This window comes from Pongo abelii, chromosome 9, assembly GCF_028885655.2.
Source record: "Pongo abelii isolate AG06213 chromosome 9, NHGRI_mPonAbe1-v2.0_pri, whole genome shotgun sequence".
NCBI lineage: Eukaryota > Metazoa > Chordata > Mammalia > Primates > Hominidae > Pongo > Pongo abelii.
The window spans coordinates 7,127,405-7,145,904 of NC_071994.2; the positions used below are offsets into that span (position 1 = coordinate 7,127,405).

At 56.1% G+C, this 18,500-nt stretch overlaps 2 protein-coding genes and 1 long non-coding RNA gene across 4 annotated transcripts; 2 read left to right on the top strand and 1 right to left on the bottom strand.

Annotated features, from left to right (window-relative positions):
• The first annotated feature begins 1,994 nt into the window (after window positions 1-1,994).
• CABP2 (calcium binding protein 2) lies at window positions 1,995-6,081 on the top strand. The gene is made up of 6 exons (XM_009246078.4): window positions 1,995-2,050; window positions 2,619-2,793; window positions 3,323-3,353; window positions 4,146-4,280; window positions 5,128-5,237; window positions 5,339-6,081. Exons 1-6 carry the CDS (start codon window positions 1,995-1,997, stop codon window positions 5,609-5,611), a joined length of 780 nt encoding a protein of 259 aa, XP_009244353.2. The 3' UTR covers window positions 5,612-6,081.
• LOC129048882 (uncharacterized) lies at window positions 4,459-8,147 on the bottom strand. Its single transcript, XR_008511542.1, has 3 exons — window positions 7,696-8,147; window positions 7,231-7,341; window positions 4,459-5,527 (listed from the first exon to the last, which is right to left on the bottom strand). It is a non-coding gene; the product is annotated as an uncharacterized LOC129048882 (long non-coding RNA).
• Window positions 8,148-15,014: 6,867 nt separating this feature from the next.
• CDK2AP2 (cyclin dependent kinase 2 associated protein 2) lies at window positions 15,015-17,657 on the top strand. Of its 2 annotated transcripts, none has more exons than XM_002821441.5 (4): window positions 15,015-16,152; window positions 16,464-16,561; window positions 16,656-16,788; window positions 17,141-17,657. In XM_002821441.5, the coding sequence occupies exons 1-4, from the start codon at window positions 16,071-16,073 to the stop codon at window positions 17,206-17,208; spliced, it is 381 nt and encodes a 126-aa protein (XP_002821487.1). In that variant the 5' UTR covers window positions 15,015-16,070; the 3' UTR covers window positions 17,209-17,657. The 2 variants fall into 2 exon arrangements, with proteins under 2 accessions (XP_002821487.1, XP_009244354.1); XM_009246079.4 differs by lacking the exon at window positions 15,015-16,152 and adding an exon at window positions 16,159-16,293.
• Window positions 17,658-18,500: the final 843 nt, after the last annotated feature.

An 18,500-nucleotide genomic window follows, 5' to 3' on the forward strand; every position in this document is an offset into this window, starting at 1 on the left:
GGGGCAGAACAGAGGGACCCTGGGGAGGAGGGAGGAGGATGGGCAGTGCAGGGAGACGCTGGGGAGGAGAGGGGGCTAGCACAGAGGGACCCTGGGGAGGAGGGAGGGAAGGAGGGGGCTAGCACAGAGGGACCCTGGGGAGGAGGGAGTGGATGGGCAGTGCAGGGAGACGCTGGGGAGGAGAGGGGGCTAGCACAGAGGGACCCTGGGGAGGAGGGAGGGAGGCAGGGAGGTGGGCAGCACAGAGGGACCCTAGGGCTCTGGGCTGGGGAGATGGGGAAGGCCTTTCCAGAATTCTGGAGCTGTCCTGGGAGCGGGATGGTGGGGAGAATAGGAAGAGCAAGGAAGGACAGACAGAAAGACGGACCAATGCAAGAAAGGGCTTTGCAGCAACAGAGGGAAGGAGCCGGCAGAGAGATGGGCTGAGTGAGTCAGAGACGGCAGAGACACCACTGGATCCAGACTGAGAGAGATGGCAGCAGGTCAGAGGGGATGGAGACGGGGCTGCAGGCAAAACAGACATAGAGGCAGAGGGGGCAGAGAGGGGCAGGGGGTGAGATGGAAACTGAGCAAGGAGGGTGTGTGGGGCAGCAGGTGGGCCGTGAGCCAGAGATGCAGGCAGAATGCTGCGGGGGAGGAGGCCAAAGGCAGGCAGGAGGGCCGGCCACCGGGGCCGCAAGGATGATCAGGTGGAGCCCCGGGCACAGTCTGTGACCAGCATGAGGGGCTTCACCAGGCTGAAGGGGCCACACGAGGGGCTACAGGGAGCTAGAGAGGATATAAGACTCTGGGGACACGGGGCTCTCCCAGTTTATGGAGGAAGGGACAGAAAGAAGAGCAGCAAGGACCCGGGCCACACCTGCAGCTGCCCACAAGACCACTCTCCCGCAGGACAGGGGAGGCCGGACGGGAGCAGCGTCCCTCAGCCAGGAGGAGGTACCAAGCCCTCATCTCCATGTCCCAGCCCCAGGGCCCAGCAGAGGGCAGCCTCCCAATGGGGGACCCCAGCCCCTCTGAGGGCACTCCAGGAACCAGCCAGGCCCCTGGCAGCCCAGCAGCCACCCAGCGACGAGCGCTCCTCCGAGAGCTCGAGGCCCAGGTGCAGGCAGCCTACGGGCAGGTAATGCGAGCAGGGGTGTGAGGGGACCAGGAGCAAACAGCAGGGACCCCACACCCCAACTGGGGGCCCCGGAGGACAGACCCAGGACTCAGTCCAGGGAGGGGACCCGGAGGCAGAGGCCAATGAGGGAGTCTCTGAGGTCGGCAGGGCCGGGGTGGCTTCCCTTCCCAATCTCCGCCCTCACCGAGCCCTGCCACTGCCCACAGCACATAGGCGGTTCCCTTCTGCTCCTCATCCAAGGACGGAGCACCAGTCTAGGCAGGGGGTGCCAAGTGCAAGCAAGTGGGGCTCCCCCGAGGTGAGGAGCCCAGGGCCCAGGTGGGGTCCTGACAGGGGAGAGGCAGGCGCTTCCTGGGCTGGGCCAAGTGGCTGCCTCTTTCTGGGAGGTTGTGTGGGAAGACCCGCCGTGTCCATACCAACCGGAATCTGTGCCATTCGGAGGGCCCAGCCCACCCTGGCACACTGTGCGCCTGCCTTCCTCCTCCTGGGACCCAGGCCCTGCTTCTGAAGACATTAAATCTCCCCTGATTGGGAGAGATTAGAGGCAGGGTTTGGGGGAGGGTGCTGGAGAAGGGGTGTCTGGAAGACCCTCAGGAGGCAGTCTGGGGAGGCTGTGCTCTCCAGGGGGCCTTGGGCCCAAGTGGCCCCCCTCAGCAGTGGAGACGCTCAAAGATAATCCCGGATTAGGACCCAAGCCCCGGGCCCAGGTCCCCCGCCCGCCCACCCGCCCCCGATCTTCCCTACAAAACCCCAGGAAAATCCCCGGCAGTACTCCCAGGCTCTCATTGGGAGCAGCTGGGGTCTGGCAGGAGTCCGCGGGCAGCAGCATCCACCGAGGCCCAGCCCGGGCCACCCCCGGGGTTCCAGGCCTGGCATGGTTCAGGGCCCATGGGGAACTGTGCCAAGCGGCCCTGGCGCCGGGGCCCTAAGGTAGGAGGGGTGGGGGAGAAGCCCAGGCCAGGAGGCTGGAATGGACCCTGAGGGTCAGATGGGATGTGCAGAGCCCTGTGAGGGCCGGGCGGGGTTGGGGGCTGCCCACTGCCCCAGGTGGAGATTTTTTTCCTGGAAGCCACAGCCTCTGGCCATCCTGATCTTGGCTCCCACAGACAGCTGGGTCTCCCCTGCCAGGCTCCAGGTCCCCCAGCTGCCCATCCAGCTGCCCCATCCTGGCTGCAGGTCCCCGCTCTCTGCTAGCCAGCCTCCATCTAGGAGACAGAGCTGGGCACAAGGTCCCTCTCTGCCGCTGGCTTTCTCAGTGGCCTTGGCCAAGTCTCTTGCCTTTTCTGGTCCTCAGTTTGCCCAACAGAACAGTTAGAGGATGGACCCTTTCTGCCTAAAGTGTTCACGGGTGAGGGTCCTCTATCTACCCCCCATCCCCTTCCCTACTGTCCCCATGCCGGGCTCCAAAGACAGGAGCAGCTGGTGAGAGGAGTGGGGAGGGCCATCAGGCCCAGAGTTCAGCAGCCACTGCCCCAGCTCACGGCCGGCTCTGCTGCAGGACCCCTGGCAGTGGCTCGGCTCCCCACCAAGGGGCTCCTGCCCCAGCCCCAGCTCCAGCCCCAAGGAGCAGGGGGGCCCCGGGCCGGGCATCCAGGGCTACTCAGTGCTCAACAGCCTTGTGGGGCCTGCCTGCATCTTCCTGCGGCCCAGCATTGCCGCCACCCAACTCGTATGTACGGCCACCCGCCCACCAGCCTGCCTGCCCTTGCCCCTCTCCCGCCAGCTCGCCTGCCCTTGCGCCTCGCTTTGCCTCTCCTGGAGCTAGGGGGAAGAGGATCGAGTGGGGACATCAGAGCAAAGGCACACAGATCTGAGAGGGGGGGAAGAGAGGGGAGAGAGCAATGACTCCAGAAATGGAAGAGAGATCAACAGTGACACTGAGGCTGGCGGGACTAAGTCTGAGGTTCTGCCCAAACCCCAGATCCACCACCAGCAAAGGGAGCCCCCTGCCCCAGAAGAGGGTGATGGAGTAGGTGGGGACGGCCGGAGGAATGACCTAGGCCAGAAGCAGGGAAGCGGGCACCCGGTCGCCCAGGCCAGTGAGCAGTACGGGGTGGGAACCAGGGCTGAACAGTCAGACAGACACAGGCCCTGCGTGTGCATGTTGGGGTGTGGGGCTGGGTGGGGAGCCCCGAGAAGCAAGAAGGAAGGGCACAGCCATCAGGAGGAGCAGGGAATTCCTAACCCCTCTGTGCCCTTCAGGACCGGGAGCTGCGGCCCGAGGAGATTGAAGGTAAAGGGTTGGAGAAGGAACTGGTTCCCTGGAGGGGAGGAGGGCATGGGGGGCATGGGGTGGGGACACAGGGTTGGGGGGGCATCGGGTGGGGGCCTCAGTATTTCCAGGAGGAAGTAGGAGCAAGAAGGCTGCAGGGGACCAGTTTAGGGAAATGGGGACAAGACTGAGCAGGGAGGGGATGACAGACCCCCACCCAGCTGTCATTCCTTGGTCTCACTCACCGGGCAGGTGACAGGGCCCCTTTTATATTTGTTCATTCAGCTGACACTTCCTGGGTGCCCACTGTGTGCCTGGCCCTGGCTGAGCACTGGGAAACACGGCCAGCTAGACAGATATGGCCCGTGCCCTCTGGAGACCAATGTCAATTAGTCAGCTACAAGTACAAATGGTGCATGTGCTCTCCAGGAAAGGAACAAATGGGCCGGGGGAGGCCACATGTAGAGGGATGGCTTCCTTTAGTAGGGGACATAGGACCAAAGAGGAAGGGGAAGAGTGAGGAAATCTCCAAGAGGTCAGAATTTGTTTCCCCCACTTTCTTTCTTTCTTCCTTTTTGAAAAATTTCACTGCTGTATCTCCAGTGCCTAGAGCAGAGCTTGGCACATAGTAGATGCTCCTCAAATATTTGCTGAAAGAACAAATAACAGGAACAGCACGTGCAAAGTCCCCGAGGCAGCAAAGAGAATCTGATGTTCAGAAGGAGGGATGATTGGACCAAGGGAGAAAGGGAGGTGGGTCCAGGCCAGGATCGGGGGATGTGGGGGAAGGACTGACCCCACCCTGCCTGGCAGAGCTGCAGGTCGCCTTCCAGGAGTTTGACCGAGATCGGGACGGCTACATTGGCTGCCGGGAGCTGGGTGCCTGCATGCGGACCCTGGGCTACATGCCCACCGAGATGGAGCTCATCGAGATCTCACAACAAATCAGTATGTGCCTCGGACCCGTCCCCATCCCCAGTCCTCCAGATGCCCCGGCTGGGCCCATGAAGCCAAGCAGTCCAGGTACAGAGGTGACTGCACAGGCTGTCCCCCGAGCCCATGACCTTGGTCATTCTCAAGGCAAGCTCTCTGCCTCTGGAGAATCTCACCAGCCTCTAGGAGGTGGGCACAGCAAGGACTGTGATCCTCATTCTGCAAATGAGGCAACTGAATGGTTAAGTGACTTGTCTAAGGTCACACAGCAAGTTCCTTGGAGCCAGGACTTGAACCCAACCGAAGTCTTCAGGAAAATTAAGGAAAGTTCCGAGAAGTTTTTTGTTTTTTTGTTTTGTTTTGTTTTGAGATGGGGTCTTTTTCTGTCACCCAGGAGTGACAATGGCGCTATCTCGGTTCACTGCAACATCCGCCTCCTGGGTTCAAGCAATTCTCCTGCCTCAGCCTCCTGAGTAGCTGGGATTACAGGCACCCGCCACCACGCCCAGCTAATTTTTGTATTTTTAGTAGAGACGGGGTTTCACCATGTTAGTCAGGTTGGTCTCGAACCCCTGACCTCAGATGATCCACCCGCCTCAGCCTCCCAAAGTTCTGGCATTACAGGCGGGAACCACCGCACCCGGCCCAAGAAGTTTTGAGAGTGGTTTTTCCTTTCACTTTTGGCCAAATCTGTGCCTTGTTTGGAGGGCGATTCCCATTGGGAAATACAGATGACACAGGCTTCGGGCGCAGAGGGAGGAAAGGATCCATTCACGAAAGGAAGGCAGAGGGCAGAGGAGGGAAGGCCAGGGCGGGGCAGGGGTCTCTGATGCCCTGGGTCTGTAATGGACGGGACCCCCAGGTGGCGGAAAGGTGGACTTCGAAGACTTCGTGGAGCTGATGGGCCCCAAGCTGCTGGCAGAGACGGCAGACATGATCGGTGTCCGGGAGCTACGGGACGCCTTCCGGGAGGTGCGGCCACTGGGGCTGAGGGCGGGCGGGGCTGCGTGAGTGAGGGGCTGGGCGTGTGAATGACTGTCAGTGACCAGACGCCACAACCAACGCCGCCACAGTTCGACACCAATGGGGACGGCCGCATCAGCGTGGGCGAGCTCCGGGCAGCCCTCAAGGCCCTGCTGGGGGAGCGCCTCAGCCAGCGGGAGGTGGACGAGATCCTCCAGGATGTGGACCTCAATGGGGACGGCCTGGTCGACTTCGAAGGTACCCCTGCCGCACGTAGCAACACACGCCCTGGAAGGCTCCTAGCAGATAAGAAACCGCACAGCAAGAGTCGCCACTGGGCACCAGACCCTGTGCCACGCACTCCCATGTCCTCTGCTAGTTAATTATCATGGAGAACCCGAGAGGAAGGAACTGTTATCCCCATAGGCAAAAGAAGAAAGTCCATTCTCAGGAAAGCCTAGGCACTTAGCAAAAAAGCAAGTAGATGGAGCCAAGATTTGAATCTGGGCAGCCTGATCCAGAACCCAGCTCTTCCTCTATGCTGCATTCCCATAAAGGGGTAAAATGATTAAATAATAATAGAAGCCAAGGAAAATTACTATGTGGAAATGTATTCCCATAAGTAGGCCTCAAAGTTGCTCCTGAGCTTCCTAGCTGTCAAAGCAAAAAGGAAAACAAGTTCCATTACAAGGGTTTGTTTGTTTTTCCCCCATAAGACAAAGCCCCCTCTTCCTGGCCCTGAGGCCTATTCCCTATCAGATCCAGAGGATGCCCTTGAAGACCCTCCCCTCAACCATACTTCCACCCGCCCCAAGGCCTGCAGATGATCCTCACTCCTAGTGCAGTCCAGAGTACAGACCCAAAACCTTGGCTTCGTCCTGGCAGAGTTTGTGCGAATGATGTCTCGGTGAGCCTGTACAGAAGCTGGAGGCAGCAGAAAGGACTCAAGGACCACAGCCTCTGCCTACCAGCATGTTCCTTGAAGCCCATCGCCTCCAGCGGGGACCCTCCTCTCCTCCCCATCCCACCTGTGTGCAGTGCCCCTGCCTGCCTTCACCCCCACCACCGCTTCTCCAATAAAGCTGCCTGGCCTTGTCTCTGTCTCTCTGACAATAAAATATCTCCAAGCCTGGGGAGATGGCTTTTGCGTCTCACTTGCTCATCCTGGAGGCTCCAGTATTTGGCCCCCAAAATCAAGTACTGGGGCTGTCCCCTTGGATCACAAGCCCCTTCCATTGTGAGCTCCAGGGAGATGGGGACCCTCTCTTATTCCTCTCTGGATCCTGGACCCAGCCCAGAGCAAGTGTCAGGAAACATCCCTAGCGAGTAAACAGAGCCTTCTTGTCCCAAGCTCAGGCGTGTGTTGGCCTCCACAGTTCCTGCCGTCTATCCTGAGAACAGCTCCTGCTACCTGCATGATTACATTCGAGCATGGAGAAAGTACTGCAAGAAGACCTTTCCCAAGCTTGATCTCACTTTTCCTGCAGTAGCCTTGGAGGCACACTGCTCAGAGCTCCCTTCAAGAACATGCAGTTCAACTTAGAGGAGTGGGTGAGTTAGCAGAAGGGCTCAGCCACTGGCTCCTTCAGGAGACACCTCGGCTTTTGGGCTGACACCTCACTCCTCCAGGGAGCCCCCAGCCACTAACTGAGCACAGCATGGGGAACCAGGACCTGGACATTTCTGCCTAATGCGAGGCTCCTCCAACGGGCAGTCTTTGCTCCGAGCTCCCCTTTGGGGCAGCCAAGGCAGACAGATGTGCGTGGAATCAGAGGCTCGCCTGCCCAATCCTGCTTCCTCCCCCTTTACCTTCCTCCCTCCCTAACTCCATCTCAGCATCTTCCTCCTGCAGGACCCCGGACACTCAAAGCATATCCCAGTCTTCAGGTCCCCATTTTCCAGATTGAAGAAATTGAGAGGCTGAGTGCCCTCACCCTTTCCTGCTGCTCTAACAAAATACCTTAGACTGGTGTTTTATAAACAGCGTGAATTTGTTGCTCACAGTTATGGGGGCCGGGCAGTCCAGGGTCAAGGTGCAGGCAGCTGGGTGTATGGAGAGGGCCAGGTCTCTGCTTCCAAGATGGTGCCTTGAGCTGCTTCCTCCAGAGGGTGCCTCACGTAGCGGAAAGGCAGGAAGCGCATGAGGGCCTGGCTACTCCCCCTGCCCCACCGCCGCCCCCAGCCCTTTTATAAGGCACTAATCCCATCCATAAGGGCAGAGCCCTCATGGCCCGATCGTCTTCTAAAGGCCCCACCCCTTACTGTTGCTGCATTGGGGATTGAGTTTCAACATGCATTTTGGAGGGGACACAAACATCAGGGCCATAGCACGAGGGCCGGGTGCAGTGGCTCATGCATGCAACCCCAGCACTTTGAGGCCAGGAATTTGAGACCAGCCTGGGCAACATAGCGAGACCCTATCTCTACAAAAATAAAGCAAAAATTAGCCAGGTGTGGTGGTGCATACCTGTAGTCCCAGCTACTTGGGAGGCTGAGGTGGGAGGATCACTCGAACCCAGGAGGTCAAGGCTGCAGTGAACTATATGATTGCACCGCTGCACTCCAGCCTGGGCAACAGAACAAAACCCTGTCTCTAAAAAACACTTTTTTAACTAAAAATAATAATAACATAAACAACAGCACCAAGTCGAAGTGACCTGCTAGAGACTACGTGTCCTCACCGCCCTCTATCCCCACACATGGCTAGGTTATTCTTCCTAAAATGCCACTTGCATTTTGTCACACCCCTGTTCAGGACCTCGCCATGACTTTCCATTACCCCCAGGTTAATCCAGGGCCTTTGCCTGCACAGAGGCTCCAGGAGAACACGGGACTGGCATAAAGCCACACACAATCAGGATGAAGGGTGGTGGAACTTGCACCCAGGCCCAGGGACTCTGAAACCACAGTGCCAACTAGGGGGGGTGCCTCAGAGTCAGGACCGGCCCAGGCCAGATCTCGGCCTCTGCTAGCTATGGCGCAAGCCTCATCTGCAGCTCCTGCCTGCTGGGAGCGAACGACCCCTGACCTTCCTCGTCACGAAGGGGTGAGAGTGCCCAGTGCCTGTGCCTGGTCCTCACATGGCGCCTGCCAACAAGATGGCCCTGGGACAAAGCAGGCAGGCGGGCTGGGGATGTGCCCTGCGCATTCTGGAGACTGGATGCCGAGGTGCTGGAGCTGGCTGCAGTGGCCTCAGCACCACTCTCCTGACAGATCTCAATTAATCCTTAATCCTCAATTAGGTAATCGCCTCTGCCAATCTGGCAGGACTAGGGATGAGGATAAGTTGCCCCAGCCTCAGTGGCTTCTCTGGGAGCCAGGATGCACACTCCCAGCCTTCCTTCCACCACCCTCACAGCTGGTACAGATGGTATTGCTGCCTGAGAAGATGCCTGTCCCTGCTGCAGGGGCTGAGGGGTAGGTGATGGCCATGAGGAAAAGGGAAATCAGAACCCCACTCAGGGTCAGCCTCCCACCACCTCCCCAGGCCTCAGCCTGTCAGGCTCTGCAGCTAGAGAACTGGGAGTGGCTGTGGGGTGGTCTGAATCGGAGCAGTGTGTCTGCTGGCAAAAGAAGTGCTCCCAGCTCCCCCAAATCTCACAACACCTCCCAACAGACAGCAGCTGGAGCAGGGGATCCCTTAAGCATGTGAGATTGAGGCTGCAGTAGGCTGGGGAAGGAACAGTGAGCAGGGTTGAAACTATGGCGAGTCCAGAACCCCTGCCCTGGCTACAGGGGGCACCTGCTACCCAACTCCTCCAACTCTTGCCAGAGCAGCCCCAAGCTATAAGATCTTCTGATTTAGGCCGGGTGCAGTGGCTCATGGCTGTAATCCCAGCACTTTGGGAGGCCGAGGCGGGTGGATCACCTGAGGTCAGGATTTTGAGATCAGCCTGGCCAACACGGTGAAACCCTGACTCCACCAAAAATACAAACATTAGCCAGGCGTGGTGACAGTCTCCTGTAATCTCAGCTACTCGGGAGACTGAGGCAGGAGAATTGCTTGAACTCGGGACACAGAGGTTTCAGTGAGCCAAGATTGTGTCACTGAACTCCAGCCTGGGCAACAGAGTGAGACTCCATCTCAAAATAAACAAACAAACAAACAAACAAAAGACCTGTAGGCTTACAGAATGACTGTGAAGATAGCACAGAGGGTTTCCCAATACCCCACACCCAGATTCCCCTATATACCAGTCAGGGTTCTCCAGAGAAACAGAACAATAGGATATCTCAGTAGATGATTGATGATTGATTGATAGATAGATAGATAGATAGATAGATCCATAGGGAGTCTTTCAATTGGCTTTGTGTCCCCATCATTATGTATGTTTGTTTGTTTTTAGCACTTTTTATGTTTTGGCACTTCAAGCTGCTCCAGGATCATCTTGTATATTTCCTGCCCCAGTCCTACAATCAGTCATTTCTCCGAGGAGCCCTGGTTCATTTTATTGGAGAATGGTATTAGACACCAAGATCTGGGGCAGGGCATGGTGCCTAATGCCTGTAATTCCTATACTTTGAGACGCCAAGGTGGGAAGATCACTTGAGCCCAGGAGTTCAAGACCAGCCTGGGCAACATAGTGAGACCCCATCTCTACAAAAAAATTTTAAAAATTAGCCAGGTGTAGTAGTGTGCGCCTGTAGTTCCAGCTACTTGGAAGGCTGAAGTGGGAAGATCACTTGTCCCTGGGTGTTCAAGGCTTCAGTGAACTAGAATAGCGCCCAGTTCACCACGCTGCAGCCTGGCAACAGAGCAAAGCCCTGTCTCTCTTTAAAAAAACAAAAAAGTGGGGGCAGGGGCCGGGCACAGTGGCTCACACCTGTAATCCCAGGACTTTGGGAGGCCAAAGCAGGCAAATCATTTGAGGTCAGGAGTTCAAGACCAGCCTGACCAACATGGTGAAACCCCACCTCTACTAAAAATACAAAAAATCAGCCGGGTGTGGTGGCAGGCGCCTATAATCCCAGCTATGCCCCGCCCCAGAGCAGGAGAATGGCTTGAACCCGGGGGGCAGAGGTTGCAGTAAACTGAAATCCCACCACTGCACTCCAGCCTGGGTGACAGAGAGAGACTCCATCTCAAAAAAAAAAAAAAAAAAAAAGTTTCCTCATACAGAAGAGTTTCTCTCCCCTATGCCTCACCTATTCAGTTCCACTCCCTCTACCCCAGGCCCCAGCAATCATGGTTCAACTTCTGGATAGTTTTCCCTTTTCCAGAATGTCAGAGAATTGGAATCATACAGTATGTGGCTTTTTCAGACTGGCTTCTTTCACTTAGCAGTATGCATTTAAGATTTACTGATGTCTTTTCATGGCTAGATAGGCGATCTCCTTCATTGCCCAATAATATTCCATTGTATGGATATGTCAGTTTGTTTATCCATTCACCTATTTTTTTTTTTTTTTGAGATGGCGTCTCACTTTGTCACCCAGGCTGGAGTGCAATGGCGTGATCTCGGCTGACTGCAACCTCTGCCTCCCGGGTTCAAGTGATTCTCCTGCCTCAGCCTCCCCAGTAGCTGGGATTACAGGCAACCGCCATCATGGCTGGCTAATTTTTGTATTTTTAGTAGAGAAGGGGCTTCTCCATGTTGGTCAGGCTGGTGTTGGAACTCCTGACCTTAGGTGATCCACCTGCCTCGACCTCCCAAAGTGCTGGGATTCCAGGCATGAGCCACTGTGCCCAGCCCCATTCACCTATTAAAGGGCATCTTGTTGCTTCCAGTTTTGGAGATTATAAAACTGCTATAAACATTCACATGCACGTGTTTTTGTGTGCTCATACATTTTCAAATCAGTTGGGTCAACACCCAGGAACACAACTGCTGGATCACAGAGTAAGTCTATGTTTAGCTTTGGAAGAAGCCACCAAACCATCTTCCAAAATGGCTGTACCATTCTGCATCCCTACCAACAGTAAATGCGAGTCCCTGCTGCTCCACACCCTTGCCAGCAACTGACATTGTCAGGTTTTGGATTTTAGCCATTCTAACAAGAATGTAGCAGTATCATCTTGTTCATCCATTCATTTTTTTTCTTTTTAAGACAGAGTCTCACTGTGTCACCCAGGCTGGAGTGCAATGGCACAATCTCGGCTCACTGCAAGCTCTGCCTCCCAGGTTCAAGAGATTCTCCTGCCTCAGCCTCCCAAGTAGCTGGGACTAGGGGCACGTGTCACCACACCTGGCTAATTTTTTTATTTTTGGTAGAGACAGGGTTTCACCGTGTTAGCCAGGATGGTCTCGATCTCCTGACCTCGTGATCCACCCGCTTCGGCCTCCCGAAGTGCTGGGATTACAGGCGTGACCCACTGCGCAAAGTTGGAAGGATTGTACAGAAATACAATGCTGGTCACTAAGATGAAGTTTTAATTCACTGGGCAAGCCAACGAGAGCCCATCTATGGGCTGAATTTAGCAATTGTTAAAGGCTCCAAAATCCAGGGGATGAGCTGTGGGTCTTAGAGCTGAGACCAGAGGGGAGCCCCTGAAGCATTGTACCAAGGAAGCTGTGCTATCTTCCCCCGAGGTAGACAGAGTCCTCTCTCTAAGATAGGCCACAGTTGTCACCACCCACCTCCCTCAGGGAACTCTGTGCCCTTCCTGCCATAGCCCACTGCTCCAAGGAGGAGGGACATCTGAACCTGCTGTAGGGCCAAGCCAGTGGCTCCTGCCTGTAATCCCAGCACTTTGAGAGGCTGAGGCAGGAGGATTGCTTGAGCCCAGGAGGTCAAGACTGCAGTGAGCCATGTTTGCACCACTGCACTCAAGCCTGGGTGACAGGGTAAGACCGTGTCTCAAAAATAAATTAAAAAAATATAAATGAATAAATTCAAGGTTCAATCCCTCAGGCACCTCCCAAGCAAACCCCTTCCCCAAACATAGGTGTTATGGACTAAATGTTTGTGTCTCTCCAAAATTCGTATGCTGAAGCCTAACTCCCAGTGTGGCTGTGTTTGAAGACGGACCGCTAAGGAAGTAATTAAGGTTAAATGAGGCCATACGGGTAGGGCTCTGATTTGATAGGATTAGTGTCCTTTTTTGTTTTTTTACTTTTTTATTTTTTTAAGACAGGGTCTTGCTCTGCTGCCCAGGCTGTAGTGCAGTTGCATGATCACAGCTCACTGCAGCCTCAACCTCCTGGGCTCAAGCGATCCTCCCACCCCAGCCTTCCAAGTAGCTGGGACTACAGGCACATGCCACCATGCCAGGCTAATTTTTGTATTTTTTGTAGAGACAGGATCTCACTATGTTGCCCAGGCTGGTCTTGAACTGCTGGGCTGAAGCAATGCTCCCACCTCAGCTTCCCAGTGTGCTGGGATTACAGGAGTGAGCCACCAAGCCTGGCCCTTCTTTTGTTTTTTAGATGTGGGGTCTCACTGTGTTGCCCAGGCTGGACTCAAACTTCTGGGCTCAATCAAGTCTTCCATGTGAGCTCCGAAGTAGCTGAGATTACAGCCTTGCACCTCTCTGCCCAGCTTCCGTATTAACGTACTTATAAGAAGAGACACCAGAAAGCTTGTTCTTTCTCTCTGCACCAAGGAGCACATATGAAGACGTAGCCAGAAGGTGGCTATTTACAAGCCAGGAAGGGAGCCCTCACCAGAAACCAAATGTGCTAGCATCCTGATCTCAAACTTGCAGCCTCCAGAACCATGAGAAAATAAATTTTAGTTAAGCCACCCAGTCTATGGTATTTTGTTTTGTTTGTGGAATGAGGCCAGTGGCTATTGCCTGTAATCCCAGCACTTTGAGAGGCTGAGGCAAGAGGATTGTTAGAGCCCAGGAGGTCAAGGCTGCAGTAACTAATAGAGTGGGCAGTGGAGAAAGTAGGAAGGTCTAAGGTGTGGAAGTGTCAGAGGCGTTTGAACCACAGCAACTCCATCCTGAATAGGAGCTGAGTAAAATGAGGCTGAGACCGACCGGGCTGCATTCCCAGATGGTTAAGGCATTCCAAGTCACAGGATGAGATCGGAGGTCAGCACAAGACCCAGGTCATAAATACCATGCTGATAAAACAGGTTGCAGTAAAGAGGTCAGCTAAAATCCACCAAAACCAAGATGGTGATGAGAGTGACCTCTGGTCGTCCTCACTGCTACACTCCCATCTGTAAACTGATGCCATGGCAATGTCAGGCAGTTACCCTATATGGTCTAAAAAGGGGAGGCATGAAGAATCCACCCCTTGTTTAGCATATCATCAAGAAATAACCAGAAAAACGGGCAACCAGTAGCCCTTGGGGCTGCTCTGTCCGTAGCCATTCTTTTATTCCTTTACTTTCTTAATAAACTTGCTTTCACTTTACTCTGTGGACTCACCCTAAATTATTTCTTGTGCAAGATCCAAGAACCCTCTGGTGGGATATGGATCCAGACCCCTTTCCTGTAACAGAAGGAGTTGGGGCTTGGTGGTTTCCAAAGGAGGTGTAACCCTCAGTGGCTCCTCTTCACCTACTATCCACAGTTAGATTTCTCTGAAGCGCACCCTCAGTGCCACCGGTAGGAGCAGAAGACCTTGGGTGACCTGATCAACACCTTTTGTTTCTAACAGTAGTTGAGTCTGAATATGTATTAGAAAACTATAAATAGTGAGCACATGATTAAATGGACATTATTCCTTTCCCTTTCTATTTAAGATTTTTTAAAAGTGAATTAATTACAAGGAAATGTTAAGTAGATGGCAAAACTGATGGAGTTTTCCTAATGGCTGGAGTTAGGGAAGCACTGGACTCCGTGGTCAACTCAGCTTCCTTACATCCAGTCACCTAAGGTCCCCTTCCTGCCCCTGTGGTTATTTCCACGGCTCCGCCTCCACTTCCCAGTGAACTCTCCAGCAGAAAAAAAAAAAGGAAAAAAAAAAAAAAAGGCTGGTTCTCAAACACATATTGTGCTCTCCCATTTCCCAAGATTTTGCACACGCCAGTCCCTCTACCTGGAGTGTCCCCTTGGTCTCTGCTTCCACCCCCACCTACTCAAATGCCACCTGCTCTGTAGAGATTTCTGTGATGCCACCCGGCAGGCCCTTCCTCTAAGTTCCAATGCACCCTGTCCCGTTCTCCCTTGTGGCCATTGACTTACTGCAATGCAAAGAAGACGTTGCTTCCCTGTCTCAGAGTATAAGGCCTCCTTGAGTACAGAGGCCATGATGGCCTGTTCATTTCTGTAACCTCAGCGTTCAGCACAAGGCATGGGACGGAGGAGGGAGTCAGAACATGGTTTTTGTGTGGTTTTTTGGGGGGTTTTTTTGAGACGGAGTCTTGCCCTGTCGCTCAGGCTGGAGTGCAATGGCACGATCTCGGCTCACTGCAACCTCTGTTCAAACGATTCTCCTGCCTCAGCCTCCCAAGTAGCTGGGATTACAGGCGCCCGCCACCACACCCAGCTAATTTTTGTATTTTTAGTAGAGACGGGGGTTTCACCATGTTGGCCAGGCTAGTCTCGAACTCCTGACCTCGCGATCCGCCCGCCTCGGCCTCCCAAAGTGCTGGGATTACAGGCGTGAGCCACCGCGCTCGGCCAGAACATGCTTGTTGGATGAATGAATGAATGAATGAATGACTGTCCTAGAGATGAAGATCTACAAAGCTGGGAGCATGAAGATACACAAGGCCAGAGAAGTTTGAGTTTGGAGAAGGAGCCTGGGAGAAAGGGTTAGGGAGTGGAGGAGGGTCTGAGGTCTAACTCTGTGGGGAGTGAGACTTGAGGGGAGGGGTCTGAGTGGTGGAGTGGAAAGGTATGGGGGCCCTGTGGGACAGGAAGGCGGAGAATGAAACAACAAGCACTTTATGACTATTCATTCAATCCACACAACCCAATGAGATCGTCATTTTCCCCATTTTACGGATGGGGAAACTGAGGCATACTGAGGTGAGAAACTTGCCTGGGGGAAATCGCTAGTGGGGGTGGTGCCGAGATTTGAACCCAGGCGGTTGGCTCCAGTCGGTGCTCTTGACCAATTTGGTCCGGGGCCCGGCACGCAAGTAATCCCGAAGGTTTGCCCTACGGCCATTGTCACTAACTGAGGCAGCAGCGCGGGGCCCTAGGGGTGCGGGTAAAGGGGTCTTTGAGGTCGCCCTTAGACCTGAGGACGAGCCAAGCCACAGGAAGAATCGTACGTGGCGGCATCCATGAGGGGCCTGTTGCCATGGGAACAAATGCAGGCCTCCGGCGGGCGCATGCGCAGATCGGGGAGAGGGTGTTCAACCGGTGAAAGGTGACGTAAAAGCGCACGGGGTGGGGCGCAGGACTCTGGACGTCAAAGCCCTGCGTCCTTCGGCCCCCAGAACGGAGAAGCGCGCAAGGCAGCGGTGACAGCGGCGACGGCAACGGCGACAGCAACCCCTGCTGTGCCGAAACTGGGCAGAGCGGAGCAGACGTCTGAAGCAGCGCGAGTGAGGCGCGAGGGTAGCGCCCGCGCCCGGGAAGACCCCTCGGCGCGAACCGGCAGCCCAGCCCCGGGTCCCGGTTCCCGAGGCCCCGCCTCTAGGGCCTGGGGACTAATCGGATTGAGAGCGCGCCGGCCCGGGCCGCGAACTCGCCAATTGCGGAGGGCGGTGGCCACCGCCCAATCCGGAGCAGACAGGTGCGAGGTCCGGAAGGCGGAGGCCAATCGGCGGCGGTTGCGACCTGCTGGGGCAGGTCTCGGCCAATAAGGAGGCTCGAGTGACATCTTCGCGCACCAATCGGGAGTGAGGGAGCATTCGTGCCCGCTCGCCCTTCCGGCCAGACCTCTATTTACCAGGGGCGTGCAGCCCGCTTGCCAATCAGAGCGCGGCTGAGCGGCCCGGCAGCCAACCCCCGAGGAGCGGCCGGCTGGCGTCCGCCGCGCCCAGGAGTTGGGGATGTCCTACAAACCCATCGCCCCTGCTCCCAGCAGCACCCCTGGCTCCAGCACCCCTGGGCCGGGCACCCCGGTCCCTACAGGTGAGGATCCAGCTCCACCCCTGCTCGCCTGCCGGGCGGTCGAGGTCTCGAAGAGAAGACGGCCTGAGTTCTGCAATACTGGGCCTGCCGCCTACCCTCGCTAAGCCTCAGTTTGCTGGCCTGTGAAGTGGGCGTGGTCACGTAAGGGCTTGTAGGTGGAGCGCAGTGGGAGGGATTTGTCCCTGAAGTTGATCAGCATGGAATGAAGCATCCTTTGGAGGGAATCGGGCGAACCCGGTCCTGGGCTTGGAAAAGCTGGGAGGCGGCGTCCCTGCCCCGCGCTGACCTCTTACTCGCGCCTGTTGCTGCAGGAAGCGTCCCGTCGCCGTCGGGCTCAGTGCCAGGAGCCGGCGCACCTTTTAGACCGCTGTTTAACGACTTTGGACCGCCTTCCATGGGCTACGTGCAGGTGAGTGGGGCCAAAGCCTTGCTTATGGATGCGGACTGGAGTCCCCCTCACCGCCAGGTGCCTGAGCTCACTGCCCTGTTCTCTTTTGACATAGGCGATGAAGCCACCCGGCGCCCAGGGCTCCCAGAGCACCTACACGGACCTGCTGTCAGTCATAGAGGAGATGGGCAAAGAGATCCGGCCCACCTATGCTGGCAGCAAGAGCGCCATGGAGCGCCTGAAGAGAGGTAAGTGAGGCCAGGCCGCCCTGCTCAGGAAACCGACACTGGACTATCCTTCATTAGGGAAGGAAGGACATTTGGAGGCCACCTGAGCCAAGCCTAGAGGAGTTCCAGTATTACACCCAGAGAGGTGTTTTGAATCGAATTGAAATTGAGTCCATTTCCAGGGAAGAACCTGGGAATTTGTATTTCAACAGGGCAATCTTGAGGATTAACCAAACCTCTAATCTCATCTAGCCGTCATTAGATTTGAATTTCTCTTGCCGAAAGGGGAAAGGGAGTGGGGAGGCAGGGGTCCTCCTCTGGAGGGCAGCGGGTGGGGCTGTGGAGGGTTGCTGAGACCCCACCCCACCCCCAGGTATCATCCATGCCCGGGCCCTAGTCAGAGAGTGCCTGGCAGAGACAGAGCGGAACGCCCGCACGTAACAGGAAGCGCCTCGGCCTCAGCGTCTGGACCTTTCCGGCCACTGCAGAGCACCCGCTTCTCCCTGGCCTTCATCCCGAGTTGCACTAACCATCCTGGGCTTCCTGTCCTGTGTCCCTTGGTGGGTCCCCTCCAGGAACCAAGGAGCGGCCCTCCAGGTGGCAGCACTAAGGACACCCCCCCACAACAAGAGTTAGCAGCGAGGTCCCCATGAGTCCCACCCATGACCTGCCGACAGTGTTGCCCACCGGAACTTTCTGTGGCCCCTACCGCTCAGCTCTTCCCAGCACTTGTCCCACTTTGTCCCGAGCCTCCTTCTCCCCCAGCAGGGGCTCAGGCCTGGCGCCTCCCTGCCTTGCGTCCTGAGCCATAGTGACTCTTTTATTTGTGTGTCTTTTGCTAAATATGCCCTTTTTATATTAATAAAAGATGATTTGGAGTTGTGCTCTCAGCTCTGAGCCTTTCTGGGTCTGGTTCTTCAGCTAAGCCTGGGTGGGCCAGGCAGAGAGAGGGGAAGAGGAGACTATGGATGGGGAGGTTGTGACTAAATGAGGTTTGACTTGCCTCTGTGGGCCATCAGCCTCTGGTGGGACCCGGGCCTTCTCCGCCCCAGCCGTGGCGCTGAGAGCCCTGGGCCTTCCTGTGGCGCCACCAGGGGGCAGCACAGGGCCTGGCTGCTTCCACAGCCCTTGGCGCTGTGGGCAGCCTGGGCCTGGAGGGCGCTTTCTCTGGATTGGCGGTGATGCCTGGCGGCATGGAAATGCCAGTTCACGTAAGCCACTCCCTCACACGCCCTAATGCCCTGACAACACCCCAGCCTCTGAATCAGCCCTGAAGGTCTCTGACTTCTCAGAGAGAACGGGCACTGCTGCTTCCAGCACTTGGCCTCAGTGTCAAGGGGAGGGGCTGGCAGGGTGCTGCCGTCCCTGCCCCAGCACCTTGTAGCAGACTGGGTGGAATCCCATGAACCCAGCCTTGGGGTGCCTCCTGAGGCCTTTGCCCAGACTCCGGGTGACTGGGTGACCAGACTTGTGGACCCGGAAGGCAGAGGTGGGGGAGGCTTTGTGGCACCATGCAGGGGCTAGCCCAGCCACTCAGAGTGACAGCCCGCTTCTGCCCGGGCGTGTAGCTTGGTGACCTTAGAGGCCTGGGGCCTTGGAGCCGAGCCCAGCCCTAGGTGGAGGCACGTCAGAGCCACCAGCTTCTGGCTAGACTGGTGGGGAGGCATTTCCTCTACCCTGGGTCCCAAATCTAAGGACTGCAGTGGGTTAGAAGAGGAGAGTGGGCCTGGCAC

Excerpts from the sequence above, each read along its gene's own strand:
- CDK2AP2 (XM_002821441.5), top strand. The coding sequence starts at position 16,071 with ATGTCCTACAAACCCATCGCCCCTGCTCCCAGCAGCACCCCTGGCTCC. Across the intron at positions 16,153-16,463 it reads GGGCACCCCGGTCCCTACAG|GAAGCGTCCCGTCGCCGTCG; the intron begins GTGAGGATCCAG and ends CTGTTGCTGCAG. Across the intron at positions 16,789-17,140 it reads CATGGAGCGCCTGAAGAGAG|GTATCATCCATGCCCGGGCC; the intron begins GTAAGTGAGGCC and ends CCCCACCCCCAG.
- CABP2 (XM_009246078.4), top strand. The coding sequence starts at position 1,995 with ATGGTTCAGGGCCCATGGGGAACTGTGCCAAGCGGCCCTGGCGCCGGG. Across the intron at positions 2,051-2,618 it reads CCTGGCGCCGGGGCCCTAAG|GACCCCTGGCAGTGGCTCGG; the intron begins GTAGGAGGGGTG and ends GCTCTGCTGCAG. Across the intron at positions 3,354-4,145 it reads GCGGCCCGAGGAGATTGAAG|AGCTGCAGGTCGCCTTCCAG; the intron begins GTAAAGGGTTGG and ends CCTGCCTGGCAG.